This window comes from Pteronotus mesoamericanus, unplaced genomic scaffold, assembly GCF_021234165.1.
Source record: "Pteronotus mesoamericanus isolate MK-2021 breed Mesoamerican mustached bat unplaced genomic scaffold, CSHL_Meso_final contig_130, whole genome shotgun sequence".
In the NCBI taxonomy this organism is placed as follows: Eukaryota; Metazoa; Chordata; class Mammalia; order Chiroptera; family Mormoopidae; genus Pteronotus; species Pteronotus mesoamericanus.
Genome location: NW_026555060.1, coordinates 18,860,612 through 18,879,158, shown reverse-complemented (window position 1 = coordinate 18,879,158; position 18,547 = coordinate 18,860,612). Strand labels below are relative to the sequence as shown.

The window sequence follows — 18,547 nt, the reverse complement described above, 5'->3', positions numbered from 1 at the left end:
TTGGGGGGTTTTCTCCATGTTCCCAATTAGTCTTGCTGACTCTATTCTCCCCTGTTTCCTAGCGTGTCTCCAGTTTAATGGCTGTGGCCCCTGTGTATCCTCTCAGATTGGCTTCAACTGCAGTTGGTGTAGTAAACTTCAAAGGTAAACAAAAATACAAAAAACCTGAATTTTAAAAAGACTTGTTGCTTCTATTCTTCCATTGAATTTTATATGTGTCAGGCGTGTTATGTATACATTAATAAGGGTATATGTGTAAAAAAAAAGCCACGACCAAAATGAAAAAGAAGATGCTCACAATTAGGAATTTTGTTTTTTAATATTTTTCTTTGTCTGGTGTCTTCAAATTACCAAGGGATCCTCATAGTCAATAAGATCATTATCTGACAAACGTTTATAACTTCTATGAGGCTTAAGATAGATGATGATTGCAACTGATGAGTCTTTAAATTGATGCTTTTGGTCCATATTCTACAGAAAGTATGGCATGAGACATCTTTACAATAGCAAGGATAATATATTCTTAATCATATGAACAGTTCTTGAAAATCTTATAAATATCTCAAAGGTTACTGGCCAAGATGAGACATGTAGTCTGAGGCTGAGGAATAGAGTGACACTAACTGGCCCTTACAATGGAACGTGTGGCTTTGGTCTGTGTTGTAACTACTTTTGAAACTGAAGCTACTTCACTTGGCAAAGAGGGCTACTGATTTTCATGAGTGCTAAAGAGGATTTTTCAGTTCCTATTGCTTAAAGAAGTCTGAATGATCACTTGTTAGAAATACAGAGTGCAGACCTGTAAATGTGTTTTGGTATTTACTCAACCATTTGTGCATCAATTAAGTCCCAAGCACTGGGAAAACAGCAATAAATAATATATGGAGATATGGTGCCTGCCCCCAGTGAGCTTACAGTCTGAGAATAAGTCCACCTCTCACCTTCAGAGTCTGTGGTACATCTGCTTCTTTCTCCCAGTGGAGAATCGAATCTTCAAGCTGCAGTCAGTGCATGTGGGATGAGAGCTTTCTGCTGTACGCAGCCTGTGTCTTATCACCTTGTTGCAGCATTTGCTGTAATGATAGAGGCATGTTTAGGAATATTTTAAAAGTTACTGAAGTACAAAGAATAGAATGTCAATTCCTTGATAACAAGCTTTAGGAAACATGTTTAACTTGCTAACTTGGGGGCAACCACTATTCTGTATAGAACAGTATTATTTATTATAAGTTATGTTTTGTTTTCAATTTCCCATGTTGTTCTAATAATTTCCTTTGGGCAATGAATTTCAAAGAATGAAAAGCAAGCAGGCAATTAGCATTGTTACAAGTAGATTTTAACTAGCTGTATCTCCAGAGTGGGAAGAACTGCTATAAAGTCAAGGGTGTGTGGTTATTTATATTTACATTTTGCTGACATTTCACAAAAATTACACGCATGTTAGAAATTATTCAAAATCTGTTAGAAAAATACCAAAGTCAGTCTAAAGAGGTTGCATTTTAATATGTATAGTTAAGTAATGCTGAGCTCAGACATGCAGAATGCCCAAAAGAATAAAGTAGAAGGCCCTGGTTTAGTGTATATATCTGTATCAAGTTCCAATTTAGTGATCAGCTCCTCTGAGAATTCTCCCAAAACCATAAACTTGTGCGAGGTGTCCGGCCCCTGTGCTTCTGCTGCATCCTTCACCATTAACATTTAGCTCATTTGTCTGTCTCCTTTGCGGGCTCTGGGTGTATTAAGTGTGATTTGCCCTTTTATCTACAGCATCTACAAATGTACCTGGTGCTGCAGAAAAATAGATGAATGAATGAGTGAATGATGATGAGGTTCCAGATAAAGAAATCATGATTAGATTTGTCTGGGACCAATGGGTTTCCCAGGACGCGGAACCTGCAATGCTGAAACCAAACCGGGAAAACCAGGGCAAGGTTGCCATCTGGCCAGGATACTATTAAAACAATTCTCAACTAAAATTATGTTTGGGTAATAAAGGTTTGGGACATTAGTCTAGAAACCTACCAACCATTTCATTATGGTTTTTAAAATCTTATTGGTGGAAGCATATGTTTAAAGTTTTAAACAAGCAGTTTTGGCAATCAAAAGACATCCCCAAATTGGAAACTGTTTCATACTGTTAATATTTTCATTATATTGAGAGGTTTCATTACCAGACATTTTGCCAAGGAATTTTCAAATATATTCACCTTGTAGAACATTTTTACAGTGGAGGAAACTAAAGCTAAGTTATTTGTGCAGGGTCTCATTGCTCTTAAGTGTTACCTTTGGAACTGAAGCTTAACCTGTGTGTTTCCTGCCTGAGGCCTTGACACCTCACCTGTCTTTCCTCACGCCTGCCAGGCTTCAGGTGCAAGTCAATCTTCATCACCGCCTAAAAAATAGTAGACATGCTGCTGAAAAATAAATATTTTTTGTAACTGATGTTGCAATAAAATGATAAAGTTTTTATAGACATAAATAGGAATGCAGAAAATCAAGCAAAGCATAAGATTATGGTATGTTTTTGAAGTCATAGTTTTTTTTTTAGATTAATAGAAAAAAGAAAGGTGGTGATACATATGCATGAGGAAGGAATTCATCAAAGAACACCACTAAAAAAACAATGAGCCTTCTTCCTATTACCATTTGATATTTTGTTGAATACCAAATCCTGGTTTAAAATCTTGGATTTATTTCTAATTCTTCAGCAACCCAGTTATATACATATCAAAATCTTCCTAATTAATTGGTTTAACTATGGCTCATTGCACTTTTGTTCGATCTAATTTCCCCACTGCATTTTATTAATTTCTCCTTAGACCCGTGAGCTTCAAGACTTTGCTTTTGTTACCTGGAAGCATTTCCCCAGACCTTAGAGCTTTTATTAACAAATTCAATAAAACAAGAGAAGTCTCATTCTTAGTAGCACAAAAGACGCCTCACAAATTTTCCTTTTATCCTTCTTACCTTCTCCTTTGTTTTCATTTACCCCTGAATGATAATCTGTTAGTAGTGATTATCGAAACTATCAAGGTGGGCTTGCTTTAAAAAAGATAAATTTAATTGGTTTATTTCCTTTAATTCTCATTTTTTAGGGAGCAAAAACTAGGGTAGAATGTTTGTAATGGCTTACCCAACGTCTAAAGGAATTTGGGGTATAGGGATATATAGAGATCCATGAAAACAACTGTTCACCAAGAATAGATGGCCCATTACATATAGGTTAAGAGTGTTTTTATTTCTTTACTGCAAATTCAAAGTACATGAATCAACCCCTTTCATTATACCTTATATCTTCACTCATTCTACAGACTAACAAAAAAAATTATAGTGTCTCTGTGTTCAAGTTACAATCCTAGATTGTAGATTCAGAGAGAGAGAGAGATGGCACTCAAGTCTAGCTGCCTGCTACTACATAACCCAGGACTCCAGAGGCAGGTGCTGATATAAAGGAAAGCAGTTTATTTTCAGGCACTGGCAACCTGGAAGATGGGGGACTCGCATCTCAAGCCCATCTCTCTGGGAAGGTGGGGACTCCAGTCCCCAAGCCCATGTCCACATCTCAGTGAAGGCAAAGATTTTTATAAAGAAGGAAGGGGAACAGAACAAAGAGATCAAAGAGGGGCGTTGAAAAGTTCTCTACATGCAGACGAGCACAGTCCATTCCGATAAGGCAAGTGGTGGTCTGGGGTGCATCATCCTGGTTTAGTTATCCTGGCTCCACATCATGCTGGCTCCACTTTTGAAGGACTTCACATCATACTGGTATCCACTGAGGCTGGGATGCCTGAAGGTCTGTGTCTTTTGAAGTTAGTTCCTAGGATTCATAAGCAACCGTGCTGTTTTTCTATAAGCTACCTATTAGAGCCAGCGCTTACAGAAACAAAGTCAAAAGAATGGTGGAGTGGATTATAATTTCCGACTGTTAACAATTTTCCACTGTTCCATGTGCACTCTTACGTTTTTGTCTAGGGTTTTTTTTTTTTTTTTGAGGGATTTAAGGATGAAAAGGAAGAATGAAGAATATGTGCAGTAGTCTACAGCAGGGATGATAGCAGCTTAAACAAGGATGATGCTTATGGGGCACCAGAGGAGATGAATAAATATGAGGCATATTTTGGAAGGAAAGAAGTTGTTTACTAATGGATTAGAAGTTAAGGGAGAAAAGAAGGTAAGAATTGTGTCTACTTCCTAGATCTTCATTTGAACAATTTGGTAGATGCTAACACTTTTTCTTGAGCCTAGGTAAGGTGGCACAAAAAATAGAGACGAGGGCAGGGAGAAATAGAGTTTGGGTAGGGACAAGTTCAGCTGAATATGCCTATCAGAGCTCAAGTGGATATTTTGAGTAGGTGAGGCTAGAGAAGCCCAAATTTCTGCACCAGTTTATACCTAGAGATTCAGATTGGAGAGTCATTATCAAATTGCTAGTATTGAAATCCATGGGACTGAATGAGATCAGCTATGAAGAGGGTGTAAGTTGAAAATAAGAGATCCAAGAACAGCTGATGGGACGGCATAATAGGGACGGTGCTGACTTTCCATTACATGCAGGTGTATTTGTATGGACAGGGCCTACCTCTGAAAAGGTACACAGGAGAGTGATGGCCGCATTTGTCTCTGGGGAAACTGTAGTGAGTAGGAACAGGCATGAGAATGAGTAGTACTTTTCAGCAAGTACTTTTTCATATGATATGAATCTTTGCCATGTGGACTTGAAGACCAAAGGAGGCATCAACAAGGAGAAATAAGATGATATAAATTATTTAAAGGGTAGAAATGCAGTCTTACTTTAGTGTCTTCCACAGCACCCAACACAGTGCCTGGGCTAATAAAGGAATCCAGCATGTACAGTTGGACTGAATTATACAGATAATTGAGACCAGAAATTTCCATTTTCCTGAGAATTCTAATCACTCACTTTGGCTGTTACTACGCATGGGCTTTGTCAGCGCCAACCAAATGGCTTTGAGAGAACCAAGCTGATGCCTGACATTAAAGATCAACATTTATAATTAGGCGCATTGAACACTGGGGAGTTAGATTCTTAGCACTTTATTTTTAAAGAATTTCCACTTTGTATTCACTTAGCTCCAATCAAAGTCATAAGATGGTACTGGTAAAATTTTGGGAATAAATACATTCTATGATTCCTTTATCGACAGAGTAAGTATTAGAATTGGCAAACCTCTGCTAATGGGAAATACCTCTATTTACAGAATAGTAGTGTACCATATTTACTTTAGAAGAAATATGAGATGGGAGAGATGTTCCTAAACAACTGCTGTGTATCTTTCAACCCATGATTTCTATTGCATTTCCCTGAGCAACCGTGGCACTGACTGTTATTTTCCAGTGAATGAATTGGATTTTTTTTTTTTGCTATAACAAAAAGAGAAAGTACCACATGTAATACATTTTTAAAATTTTGAAAATGTATAACTCAAAAATACTGACTACTAATTCGTTAATGATGTGAAATGTATCATAAACCTAAGTCAATTAACAATGCCCTTTGTATATAGTCATAGCTAGTTTTTGAAAACAGAATGTGTGCATATTATTGTAGGCTAGTTTAACTTACAGAAGTTCAACTACCTAAGTTTTAAAGGAGAGGGAGATGGAAAGAGCAAATTTAAATAGTGCAGCTGATCCCACTTTTTCCCAATGAGTAATCTTATGCTCCAATGAGACTTGAATATACTTTCCTCCTATGGTCTTGTTCCTGTGTACCCTCAACAGTGGCACATTTGCAGCACTGAGTTGGACTCTACTGTTTGAAGACACAGTGGGTATTTTCCAAAAGAAGCCAGCAACTTCATCTGGGGTCAGCCCCAAACCCCACAGCCTCTTTTGACATTGGAGGAAGAACTAGTTTTATTGAAAGACACAGTGTCAAGTTCCTGAGGGGGCTGTGCTAAGGCATTCCAAGCATATTTTGACACGGTGTGATTTTTGCCTGTTCACTCACCAGCTCCGCTGTAATCCTTTGAGGGCCATGGAAAGCATTCTGGTGGTCTGATTCAGCTGTAAGTCTTAATATGGTGTCAAGATTCTAAGATTGAAAGGAGAAGATCAGAAGCCCACAATTGTTTAATGACAAGTCATATGCTCTTGGAATATATGACCAAGGCTGGAATTTTTAAAATTAAGGTAAATCAGTAGTTAGAGTCAGTATAATTGCACTTGTTTAAATGTACCTTTTATATCCTAGACAGAGCTTTGAAGCTACCTGTACACTACATATTTAAATGATCCTTTCATATAAGGAAACCCCTTAGAAGCCATCTAGGAGATCCAGGAGCCCTGATTCAAAACTAATTGTAACCTTAGGCTTATTTTGATGGATTGGACTAAGATAAAGTTCTGCTTGGGAATGCACCTAATTTCAGATGGTCAGTTAGAACTTATGCAGTGCTTTAAAATTTTTAAATAAACTGTTACTGATCTATGTTCAAGTTAAAATCACTTCCATCTACTGATTAATAACATTTTGATAGCCAAAAATGTTACCATTTTTAGTATATAAATTGAATATCAGATTTAAGTGAAAAATAGGAAGTTACTTATAACTAACAAAATCTATTTTTGTGTCTTTGATGAATTATTAGATCCAACAAATTTAATTTAAGAAAAATAAATTGGAATGCCTCATTGTTAAGCTGCCTAATCATGACAGGGAGAATTCCTGTTATTTATGACTGAAAGCATCAAAGAAGCATTGTTTCAATCATGCACTCAGCAACAGTAGGTGGACTGCCCATAGGTCTGAAACTGTTGACCACACTAGCCGAAGTCTAAACAAAATTAGATTCTTTCTCTTTAGTGTACTTTTATTAAGTGTATTGGGCTTTTTGCATCAAGGAGTACTAGTGAACCAAGGTTCAAGAGGAGCCCAGAAGGAAGCATTCTTGCATTGTTCAAAAGAAGTCAGAATTTCCAAACTCTATAGTAGGGAGGAGGCCATCTCTTATTGTCTGAGGTGAAATAAAAGGGATGTCGCAGGACCCAGTGGCACAACCAGCAATTAGTGGACTGATCTTCCACAAACCAATTAAAGCTCTTTGATTTTATTTCCTGAAATGTGAAATACATGTCATCTAAATATATTTGATATTTTATGTTCTTCAAGTCCACATGGCCCCAAATTTTGTAGTTCTCAAATGTTACTACAGTAAGAAGTGCCACAAGATGTCGTTAAAAATGCAGACTTCTCTGCAGCTCACCACGAGATTCAAATTCAGGAGGTCCAGAATTTAGCTTTTTAATAAACCTCTTCAGGGGATCCTGTGGTCGTGAGAAGAGCCCAGTGGACATTAATGCTAATCTTGCATGTACGAGCTAAGAGTCCTGTAAGTTTGCAATAGGTGTGCCAAAGTTATGTGGAAATACTTATTCTAATTTTAAATAGAGAAATATAACAGAAAAAAAACAGAAGAAAACAATGTTTGTTGTTAAAATATATTTGAAGTTAATGAACTACATCTTAATAAAAGAAAGCAAGGTGTCTTTGCATATATAATAAATCAGAAGATTTTAGAACATTGTTTGCTAGTTAAAGTCATTGGAACATCTCTGATTTCTGAATTTTTATTAAATAAGTGCTACCAAAGTGGGAATTCACTGTTCTAAAGGGACTAAGTTGCTTGTAGAAATACCATGCAGGCAAGATGATTGATTTTGACATGCCATGCTTATAAGAAGTGAATTGAAATTAAAAATTTTAAGAGCAAGACCCTTTATAATTTCTTCAAATTTAAATAGTCTTAGCACTTCTATTAATTAGCTTATCCTTAAATGTAGCAAAACAAATGGTCTTTTAAGAATATAAAATTAAAGTCCTTTTTTTTCCTTTTGAGTATTCCAAGCCCAGCTTTAACAAAAGTGTACTGATTATTTTTGTGTGAATGATTTCTAACAGTACAATGAAGTGTGATATAATTTTATCCATTACATGAAAACATTTTAAAGTACATTTTAGCACAGAGAATACTTTTCATAAGATACTAGTAACAAGGGCTCACCTTCGGGGAATTGCAGTGAATTGGAAATTGTCACCAGAAAGAGAATATTACCATTTCCTTGTATTCCCCTTTGTAGAGTGTGAATTTTCACCACATGCCCACATAACCTACACTTAATAAATAAATGAATATTTTAAGAGAAATAAAAAAATATATGTATGTTAAAGTGTGTTAGGAAAATATAAGTACTCTTTCAGAAAATTCTCTGTTTAAAGAACTTCTCAGGAGCCGAAAATGATCAATGCTGAAAGTATAGGTGATACTTCTTTCTTCTGGAAAGATGCCATTTGATTTACTCGCTTTTTGGATAGAAAACACATAATTCCTTTCTTTTAAAAAATGGTATGGAACTGTGTATTTTTGTTTTTCTGCATGCTTGTCTATTTGTCCGCCTGGCTGGCTATCTGTCTATTTTACATTTCAGTCTCTATTTCCTCTTGGCCATTGGCCATCTGCAAGTCTGTAAGGATTACTGTGAATTCAGAATACAAACCAGCTTTCCTTTTCCAAACTCTAAAGCAGCAGGTGCTTGAGCCAAGTCTCCTGATATCCAAGTCCCACCTGAAATATACCAAGGTGTTGTTTTAAGTTGACTGATTTTCCAGTCAGTGAATGCTGTGTTTGCCTTCCCTCTGATCACCATTTGGCAAAGTAGTGATAAAATCTGTAGAACTATTTGGTATTACATCTTTTTATAGCTGCAATTTTGCGATTATCCAAATGATTGTAAAGTTTTACTTATGTATTAAGCAGCTCTAGTAGCCACATTTTACATATTAAAAATTAATTGTTCAAGAGTTAAATTGAATTTGTTCAACTTAAAAATGTAGATGCTAAATTATTATGGAAAGAATGTGATCCTTAAAGGACAAGGAAATAAAAGTTTAAAAGCAAAAAAAGTTCATAGTTGGGGTCTGTAAAAAGAAATGATATGAGTATTAAATATTGGGAGAATCTTCAATTAACAGTCTTATATTGGAAAGAACTACATTATGGTAAAAGAGAACATTTAATAAAAGTAGTTTATGGTTTAATTATTTGTTTTGCTGGGAATCTAATAACAAAATAGAGCAAGACATTCAAAATACAATATGTTCATCCTCACACAAGCTTTTTTAATACAAGGGAGGAACCCCCCAAAACGGAATTTATTTATAAAAACTTGTATATTAATCTTACATGTTTAAACTTAAGTCACCTTCGAAGTGCTCTCCATTGATATAATATCAAGACATTTTTCCACTGCTCTGAACAGTTTCTGAACTCATTGATTTTGATACCTTTTAGTGTTTCTGCCATTTTTTGTTTCACCTCTTCCACATGGGCAAAACATTTCTCTGAGAACTTTTTTCATCTGGGGAAACCAAAAACAAGTTGCTTGGGGTGGGGTCAGATGAATAGGGAGGTTGGGGCGTAAGGGTCATGCCATTTTGGTCAAACACTGCTGAACACTCAATGTGGTGTTGGCAAGCACGCTCATAATTGACCCCTCATGAAATGAGCAAATGCATTAAAAGAGCCTTCAGAAAAAATTCACTGAAGCCAAACAAAGCCTCTCACAACACCACCATGTGGTACCCTGATGCAGATGGGTTCCTAGGACACTCACCTAGCAGGGGAAGCCTGTACAAGGGGCCCGCCCCCTCAGAAGATAATTCCGGGTGTTTGGGGCCCCGCCTCATATGTAAGAAAATAAAAATGCTATTGGTATAGCTTCTGATTTTCTGCTTTCTGCTAAAAATCTATCTCAGAGAGTTGAAACAAGACTATTTTATATTTCTTGATATGAACATACTACTTCTGATATTTATCAAATTTTCCAAGTGCTAAATAGTTTATTTTCTGACAAATACTGAGTCAGAGATAGTCTTACCTTTTAAAAAGAGTTTTTAAAGAATACTCAGAGTTTTGAAATAAAATTTAATGTAGAATTGTCATTCGTGAATAAATTTAAGAAATCCAGTAATTTAGCAATGCACACAATAACCCTGTTATTTCATTAGTTCTTTATTTCTTTATGTAACTTTTGGGCCATCTAACCAAGCTGGAGTATGTTATTAGGCAAAACAGAGAAAGTATTTTGGGATAAAAATAAGATTTATCATCTGAACAAAGATTAGCATTCAAATTTTCCTTTTCTGGAATTATAAAAGGGATTGGCAGAATATGGATTAGTGAGACTCATCTATTTCTTTCCTAGAGAGCCACTTTTTCTTTCACCTCGGTTCTTGAATTTTTCCTTCACCTCGGTTCTTGAATTTTTCCTTCAATGATCCTTCATAGTCAAGGGGGAGCTGTTCTCTCCATGAACTTGACCTTGGCTGCAACAATTTCTAATGATAGACTCTCCTAATAATACAGATTTTATATCCCTAAAATAATGTGTTTTGACCGCCAGAGAAGACCTCTATATTGATCTGTGCCCTGATCAGAATTAATATCTCCCTCCTCTGGACGCCTCTAGCACACAGGTGCATTTTATGGTTGCCCCAATTTCCTGCTGCTGCTGCTGCTCAATTGCATGAGCTTTGAAAGAAAGGACAGGGGAGCTGTTTTAAGGGTAAAAATGCCTTGCATGTGGAGATACTTTTAAAAATTATAATAGCTACCCTTTTTCTATATTTACTATGCACTATGCCTCGCATGAAATCCTTTACTTCCACTGAAGTCGTTTAATTCTATTATCTCATTCAGTCCTTGCAATCACATTAAGAGGTAAGTGTTAGGATCCGTGTTTTATAGATTAAGTAAATGAGAATTAGGAAGATTGAGAAGCTTAGCCAAGGTCATGAAACTTAGCCAGAATTTAAAATAAAAAATATTTGAACTATGGATGGTTGGAGAGATGAAAAAAGGATAAATGCTTGGGTTGACAATCTGCCATTAGACTTCTGTGCCTAGTATTCGCACTTACAGCTTAACAAGTATGTGCATCATGCTGGATGCGTGCTCCACTGGGAAAGAGAAAGAGGTCCCTCCCTTGCCTACTAAAAGGGTTTTACTGGCTTATTTACATTAACATCCATTCAAAACTTATTTGAATTGTTTGGGGGGGGGGGTGTGTGCATGCATTTCCTTCAGCAATAATTGAGGTTATATTCATACAAAATGCATGATTGGCAAGATGGAGTCTTCATGAAAAAATGAAAATGATGAATTGGAGAATGTAATAAAAATAGCACATAGGAGTCTCATGAGGCAAAAACTTTAATGATACACAGCAAAAATGATATACAAATAAATTTTTATTTTGTATAGGTCTTGTATCAATCCCTTTGTGTTGTTTTCTACTCATATATCAGAAGGTGGATCATAAACAGACATCTGAGTGCATCACCCTCAGGCCCATGTACTCAGTCTATAAGAAGAGAGACCAATTCTTGAGGAATGAGCATCAAATACTTCAGAATACACTCAAAGTTTAGTGTGCATGCATAAATCTGGATGGTCTAAAACAACAAAGTGAACAAGAATGCATATGTGGTAGGTGATAAATGCACAGGAAAAGTTGACTGAACAAGTTTAGTGAAGTTGAGCGCAGAATTTGTGAATAGAAATGTCTGTGAAGTGTGGGAACTGGATTCATCCCCTCAATGTCATGTCCAGTCTTCTCAGGACAGTCCCAGTGTCCCATTTCCTTTTCTCGTAAAAAAAAGTTTTTAATTTCATTAAATTTATTGAGGTGACATTGGTTAGTAGGATCAGATAGGTTTTAAGCATACATTTCTATGATACGTGATGTGTACCATATGACCAAGCAACCCCTCTTCTGGGTGTCTACCCGAAAAACTCAAAAACATTTAGTCACAAAGATTTATGCGCCCCAATGTCCCATTTCTTTCCTGTCAAAAATGTACTTGCTCGCCTCATGAATGACACAGTTAGCCTCCCTGACAGCATTCTGGGAAACCCCACTATTGTCTAAGTTTTAACCGCATTTGTGTTTTCAGAACTGAAGACAGTGCTATAATTACTATATTAGTTCAATTATTCTCCACAGTGGAGTTCCTGCTACAGACTGTGTATGGCCCGCAACCTGAAATATTTACTCTCTGGTCTTTTATAGGAAAAGTTTTCCAGGTAAATGGGAAACATAGAACAAATATGTTGATTAGTGAAAAGAAGTAAAATATGAATTCACAATAAATGCTTTTGGAAGAAAATATTGACTATTTTGAGAGGTTTCATGAAGTAAACAGTGACACTGGAATAAACTAGACAACTCTGATGAGCATTACCTAAGAAAACATTAGACAATAAGTGAAGGATCGGGTCATACTGATAAAATAGTGTTTGAAAATTAATAATAAAAAATGTGAGGGTATTGAACTGATGGGTCTTGTGAGCTGAAAGAAAGAATAACACGAAAATTCAGGTCTACTTATCCATTCTTGATGGTTTATATTGCTTTTGCCATAAATATTTTTCTATCTGGGTTAAAGGTGTATCTGAAATACTAAGTCACTTTCATTAAAAGCAAATCTGAATAAAAAACTACATATCCAAGAATGTTTTTGTTAACATGAGATGACATTAACTATATTTTATGAAGCAGAAAATTGCTTCATACCCAAATTCTTAAACTCCTTTTTCTGCTCCCTTTAATAAGACATAGGACATTTGTACACAAGAGCTGCATAAACTCTAATAAAATTAGCATTTAGTAATTTGATATTTTATATGCCTGACAAATCTGATATAGAATAAAGCAAGGAAATAAGGAAACAGAACCCTGTTTTATGCCCAAAATCATTCCTTAAGTGGAATGAATTTACTAATACATGGTTAGTGATCTCTCGTAAGGACCTGAGCCTGGTGCAGTGTTAGAAACACACCCTTCCAGGTGAGCCCACAGATTTATAATGTAGAGAGAATAACAAAAATTTTAAAAGAAAAGAAGAGTTTTATATATATATCCAAACTTATACATATTATATTTTAAGCATCAATATTATAGCTTGATTTCAGGAGGCAAACTGAACGCTGTCTCTCTCTCTCCCCCCATCTATCTATCTATCTATCTATCTATCTATCTATCTATCTACCTGTCTATCTATCTATCTGTATATATATATATTCTTTTCAAAATTTTCAATGCACTTTTTTACAGGTTTTATCATATTTTACTTTTGATATTTGATCTTTCACTATCAAATATCTTCCAAAAGAACATGTTTTATCATCTGTAAAGGCAAAATCATTCATTACATAATGAGGACAGTTTGTATTTAAGAATTGTAGTCTCTGCTGATCAGCATTCCCAAATCTCACTTGGTATGAATTAAACTTAAGCATGTTCAAACACTGCACTATAGCTTTCAGAGAATGGAAAGCAGGCTGAGAGTGATTAGTAGACTCTTCTAGACATATTTTCCTTATAAACTTAAACAACTTCCTGATTTCAAATAATTTAATACAGTGCATTCATGTTTCTTGTTTCTAGTGTGTTTCTCTGTGTGAAACAATATGTTGCTGAATACAGTGGACAAAAGGCTTCTTGTACGAAAATATCAATATATATCATGCCATTTTTAGTTATAGAGTTGTAACACAGGTTGTTTCTTAATAGCTCAGTAGAGAACTTTTTTTTATCGTTGTTCAATTACAGTTGTCCCCATTTTCCCGCATTACTCTCCCCCTGCCCTACCCACCCCCACATCCCTCATTCAATCCTCGCCCCCCACCGTTGTCTTTGTCCATGGGTCCTTTATACATACATGTTCCTTGACAACCCTTCCCCTTCTTCATAATGCATTTTTTAAATACAATAATAAGGAAATCATTTTTGATAATGTTGCAGCAAACTCTAAAAATCTGGTAAGTGTTTTCACCAAAATCAGTTTGCTTCTCCATGGAATAGTCACTCTTGAGATATTAAAAGATAAAGCTGAATTTACCATGAGCCGAAGATATGAATGTAGAAACATTAGCTCTTTGATCAAAATAAATTGATAAGATGGAATGACAATTTTCAAGTTTGAATGATTAATTTAAGCAAATCCATATTTATAAATGGACCATATGTGGACCACCACATATGTGTAAAAAAATATTCTAATTTAAGCGTGGTCTTAGAGAAGCTGAAATATTCCCTGAAAGATATAGAAGTACATTATTTAAAAAATCATTAAGAAAATATCTTTTAAGAGACAGTGTTCACTGGTCTTTGTAAGAGGCACTGAGGTGCCATTATCTGGCATCATAAAGCTTTAAATTGCATCTTCTAGGGACAAACAGGGAGGGAAAAGTTGTTTGTCTTCTTGGAGTGCCCTGTCAATGTAATCATATTTCAAATGAGCTCATAGTACTTGTCTGAAAGATTTAATTACATTGTAAAATATTATGATAACAAGCCTTGATGAATTAATCAGGTGAGGTGTACAAATGATTTAATAAAATGGTTTTCAAACATTTTCTTCCTAAACTGGGGAAACTTGTTTTTATTTCATTAAATTTATTCAGGTGACATTGGTTAATGGGATCATATAGGTTTCAAGTGCACATTTCTATGATCCATGATCTGCATATTGCATTGAGTGCCCGCCACGCAAAGTCAAGTCATTTTCTATCACCATGTATTGGGCCCCATACCCTTACTAACACCACCCATTTTTTTTTGTATTTTTTTCCATTACCATTTATTCACCTTATACCATCTTCTACCCCCACCCCCACAACCACCACAGTACTGTTGCAAAGCAGAGAGAATGAGATCTCCTTTGGTACGGTCTGTGATGGGGGATTCACAGCCAAGCGCTCCCACCTTCTCCTCCCTCCCTCCAGTAGTCACTGAAGTCTCTGCAAAGTAAATCCTGAACTCTGGACAGAGCTTGAAAATCTGTGATTAATGCAGGTTTTCCAAGTTAAAAAGCACTAACCTTGTTAATCCACACATTCTTTCTGGAGATCATTTGCAAGGACCCAAATCCACTGTCATTGAAAACACACTGTCTCTTATGTAATGACAGACAGAGACCTTTATTTATCTGGAACATTTTCTCAGTTATTCCTCCTGGAGGGAAGAGGCCAAATAATGGTATTTTGTTTTGTATCCCCTTATAGTTCTTTCCTAAGTGTTTATGGTTCAAAATAGGAATAAGAAAATTTCATGATAGGGGATCTCTAAAACACCAGAAATGCCATCTTTTTTTATTTCTCTGTAAGTCTCAATATTCCAAATAAAATTCTGAAACTTTTTATAGAAAAAAAATAAGTAAATTAGGATAAAGACCTTTCTTTGATTAGGCAATCCTCTCATCAAAGGGATTTCTTGTTCCTGGCCAGAGCCCAGCTTTGCCATCTTGGCAGAACAGAGGTGAGTTGATTCATACATTGTTGATCCTGCGGAAGACAGACAGCTCTGAAAGCCCAGTGCCATGAATCTGAGCACCATGGAGTAAAAATTTATTGGTAAAAGGGTAGTATTTTCCAGAGGCACAGCACACCGCAGCCCCCAAGACTTTATGTTCTGTTTTCCGAGCCAACAACAAAATAAAACCACCGTTCTTTCTGTCCACTTTTATGCATTTAAAGGTGCCATTTAAGCATAACATTTAGTATGAAGTCAAGGCATTTTAAGAAAGGGTGTCAAAAATTGGATTCCTGACATTTCCAGTAGTTTTATTTGTGACTATTTGTTTCAATGGCCTACAGCCATGAAGAGAAATCTTTTTCTTTTCTTCTTTTTCTCTTTTCCTGGAAGACTCCACTCTCACTTCTGTTTTACCAAAAAGCAACGTTGAATGCTTGGCAAGGAATTTTTAGATTCTGAAATAATTCATTTATCAAAAAGAGAAGATTTCTCCTCCTTGTTCTATAACCCTGACTTTTGTGTTTAAAGAAGCTGGATCAGGACTTGGAGGATGTTATATAAATTTTTTTTTAATTTATTTATTTTTTCAAATACATTTGTCTCTGCCTTCCCCCCACCACTTTCTCCCTCCCTCCCTCCCTGAACTCTTCCCCTTTGGTTTTGTCCATGAGTCCTTGCTATATGTTCTTTGACTTTCCCCTTCCCTTCCTTTTCCCCTGTCCCCCCTCCCTCCTTCCCTCTTGTCTCTATTGGTTTCTTTTCCTTTCAGTGTTGTTGGTCTTATTTTCCTTGCATCTTTGTATTGTTGGTTAGGTTCCACTTATAGGTGAGATCATGTGGTATTTGTCTTTTGCCCCCTGACTTATTTCGCTTAGCATAATGCTCTCGAGTTCCATCCATGCTGTAAATTTTCAATTATGTATTTTCAAATCAGGTTATCATGTCTTTTGTTTTCAAAAAGCACTTTTCAAATTGTGCTAGCTATTATAGGTGATAAAAAAATATATAAAATAGCTTATATTTATTGAGCACTTAGTATGTTAATCATTTATATTACCTCATATAATTCTCATCAAAAATCAGCAAAGATAGATTTTACAATCTCCATTTTACAAAACCTGAATCTCCAGTGTAACTCGCCTTAGATCCCACCCACTAATCGCCAACAATAACTTGCCATGGATCACAACTGAGTAGCAGAGTCAAGAACTGAACCCAATTTTACATGTACAACTCTAAAGCTCTTTCCACTAAATAGTGTGGCCTCCAGGTTCTGCAATAGTTAAATGGGGATGATTGTGAGAAATACTGCCTGGTTGGCATGAGGATTATGTTTATAACTGATGGTTATTGACACCTGTCAATTATTACATGTTCGAGCCCTATCAGTAACTTCCACTTCTTTCTCTTTCCCATTATACCTATATTCAATGAGACAAAATTGGGAGTGGCATTACCCCAGTAACATTATTAATTATTAAGTCAAGACTAGAAACACCATTGCTCCATTTAGGTAGCAATTGTGGCAAAGTGGAGTTCTCTTTTCTAATATGGTACAATGTTCCCAAATTCTTCAGAATATGGTGGTGTGGTACCCAAAAAAAGAACCCCAAAAATTGCACTTATAATTAGGTGGAAATACAGCATTATTTTTTAAATGGAATATTCATTTTATAAACACATATTCTAAAAGCTACAAAAAGGAATAATTTCCCCTTAGAAATAATTACTTAAAACAACTTCTTATTCATGTAAATAAATTTGAAAAAACAAAAGAAAACTAATTATAATCACAGTCTTCCTCAGTTACCGTACCTCTGCCTCAGGTTATCATCTATCTTCTTGGAAGAGTTATGGTGTTTCTAAAGGAATTGAAAATCTTTCCTAAATAAGTAGCCAAATTGTTAAAACATGTTTTCAGCCAGATTCTGGCTAGTTGACAAAGCCAAGTTTGAAATCAGTCAATGAAGAAATATTTGCTTCATAGTGTTAGGATAAGAAGTTTGTTTTTAAATGTTAATAGCCCTTGGTAAACTGAAGACTTAGCATTTATTTTTAACTGTGTAACTTAAATTAGATAGTAAGTGTTCTGTCCTCAAGCTAGGTCCTATAACCTTGACTGAAGCTTTCCCTTGGGAGAAGGATAATTCTCTATCCGAAGACATTCCTTGGGTTAAGTCTCATTACAGATATGAGTGGAATGGAGTGGTTGGTAATGAGGACTTCAAAAAAACAGAAGGCAAACTAAGTATAGCAGATATTAGAGGGAAAGGATTTGAAAAGGAGTTTGTAGAAAGCAAAGGGAAGGTGTCGATGAAAATATTAAGTCTTTGTTATTGTTATTTGAGACTTTGTCTCATCTAATCCCCATGGCTACCTTCCTCAGGAAATCCTAGAGCTAATAACTTTTTAAGCTGATCATATTGTCAGATAGCTCTATGACCATATATTAGGTAATACACTAATTCAGTGTCTTAAGAAGAGGAATACTTGCAACTTACATCTTTTTAGTAACCTACCATTTCCACACTACTCAAGAAGTTTACCCATTTACTCTCAAATTTAACCCTAAGATATCCTTTAGGTAATAGTGGACTTTATTATTGTAGTAATGAAATTATTAACTTTTCAACTTTCCAAAATCTTGACGTGTTACTTTATATTTCTAATGATGGTTGTTATGAGCCTCAGCCATTCAATAATTCTATAATCTGGTCTAGCTACCTGTTTTTGCCGCTTAATTGAACTATGAGTTGACTTCTCATTTTACTTTACACTCATGTATAAGACATAAGGCAGGAAGCAATAATCATTTGACTGTTCTCCTAAAGCTTCATTTTCTTGTGCTCTAACTTCTCTTTGCTTCTTCAGGCTGTATAATACAGTGTTGATTAGAAGTAGTGAGACTACCCTGGCTGGTATGGCTCAGTGGATTGAATGCCAACCTGCAGAGCAAGGGATCTCTGGTTCAATTCCCGGTCAGGGCACATACTTGGGTTTCAGGCCAGGTCCCCAGTAGAGGGTGTGTGAGAAGCAACCACACATTGATGTTTCCCTCTCTCCCTTTCCCCCTCCCTTCCCCTCTAAAAATAAATAAATAAAATATTTTTAAAAAAAAGAAGTAGTGAAAGTAGCTATTTTGTCTTCTTTCTGATCTTAGGAGGAAAGCAGTCTTTCATCATTATGAATGATGTTAGTTATAGCTTATTTG

General features: G+C 35.8%; 1 protein-coding gene across 2 annotated transcripts in view; it reads left to right on the top strand.

Annotated features, from left to right (window-relative positions):
- PLXDC2 (plexin domain containing 2) overlaps positions 1-18,547 on the top strand; it is a 404,494-nt gene that overhangs the window by 309,981 nt on the left and 75,966 nt on the right. For both annotated transcript variants that reach the window (XM_054592949.1, XM_054592940.1), the window contains one exon: positions 63-144. In XM_054592949.1, coding sequence (XP_054448924.1) covers positions 63-144 — 82 coding nt within the window. The remainder of the gene's footprint in view (positions 1-62; positions 145-18,547) is intronic.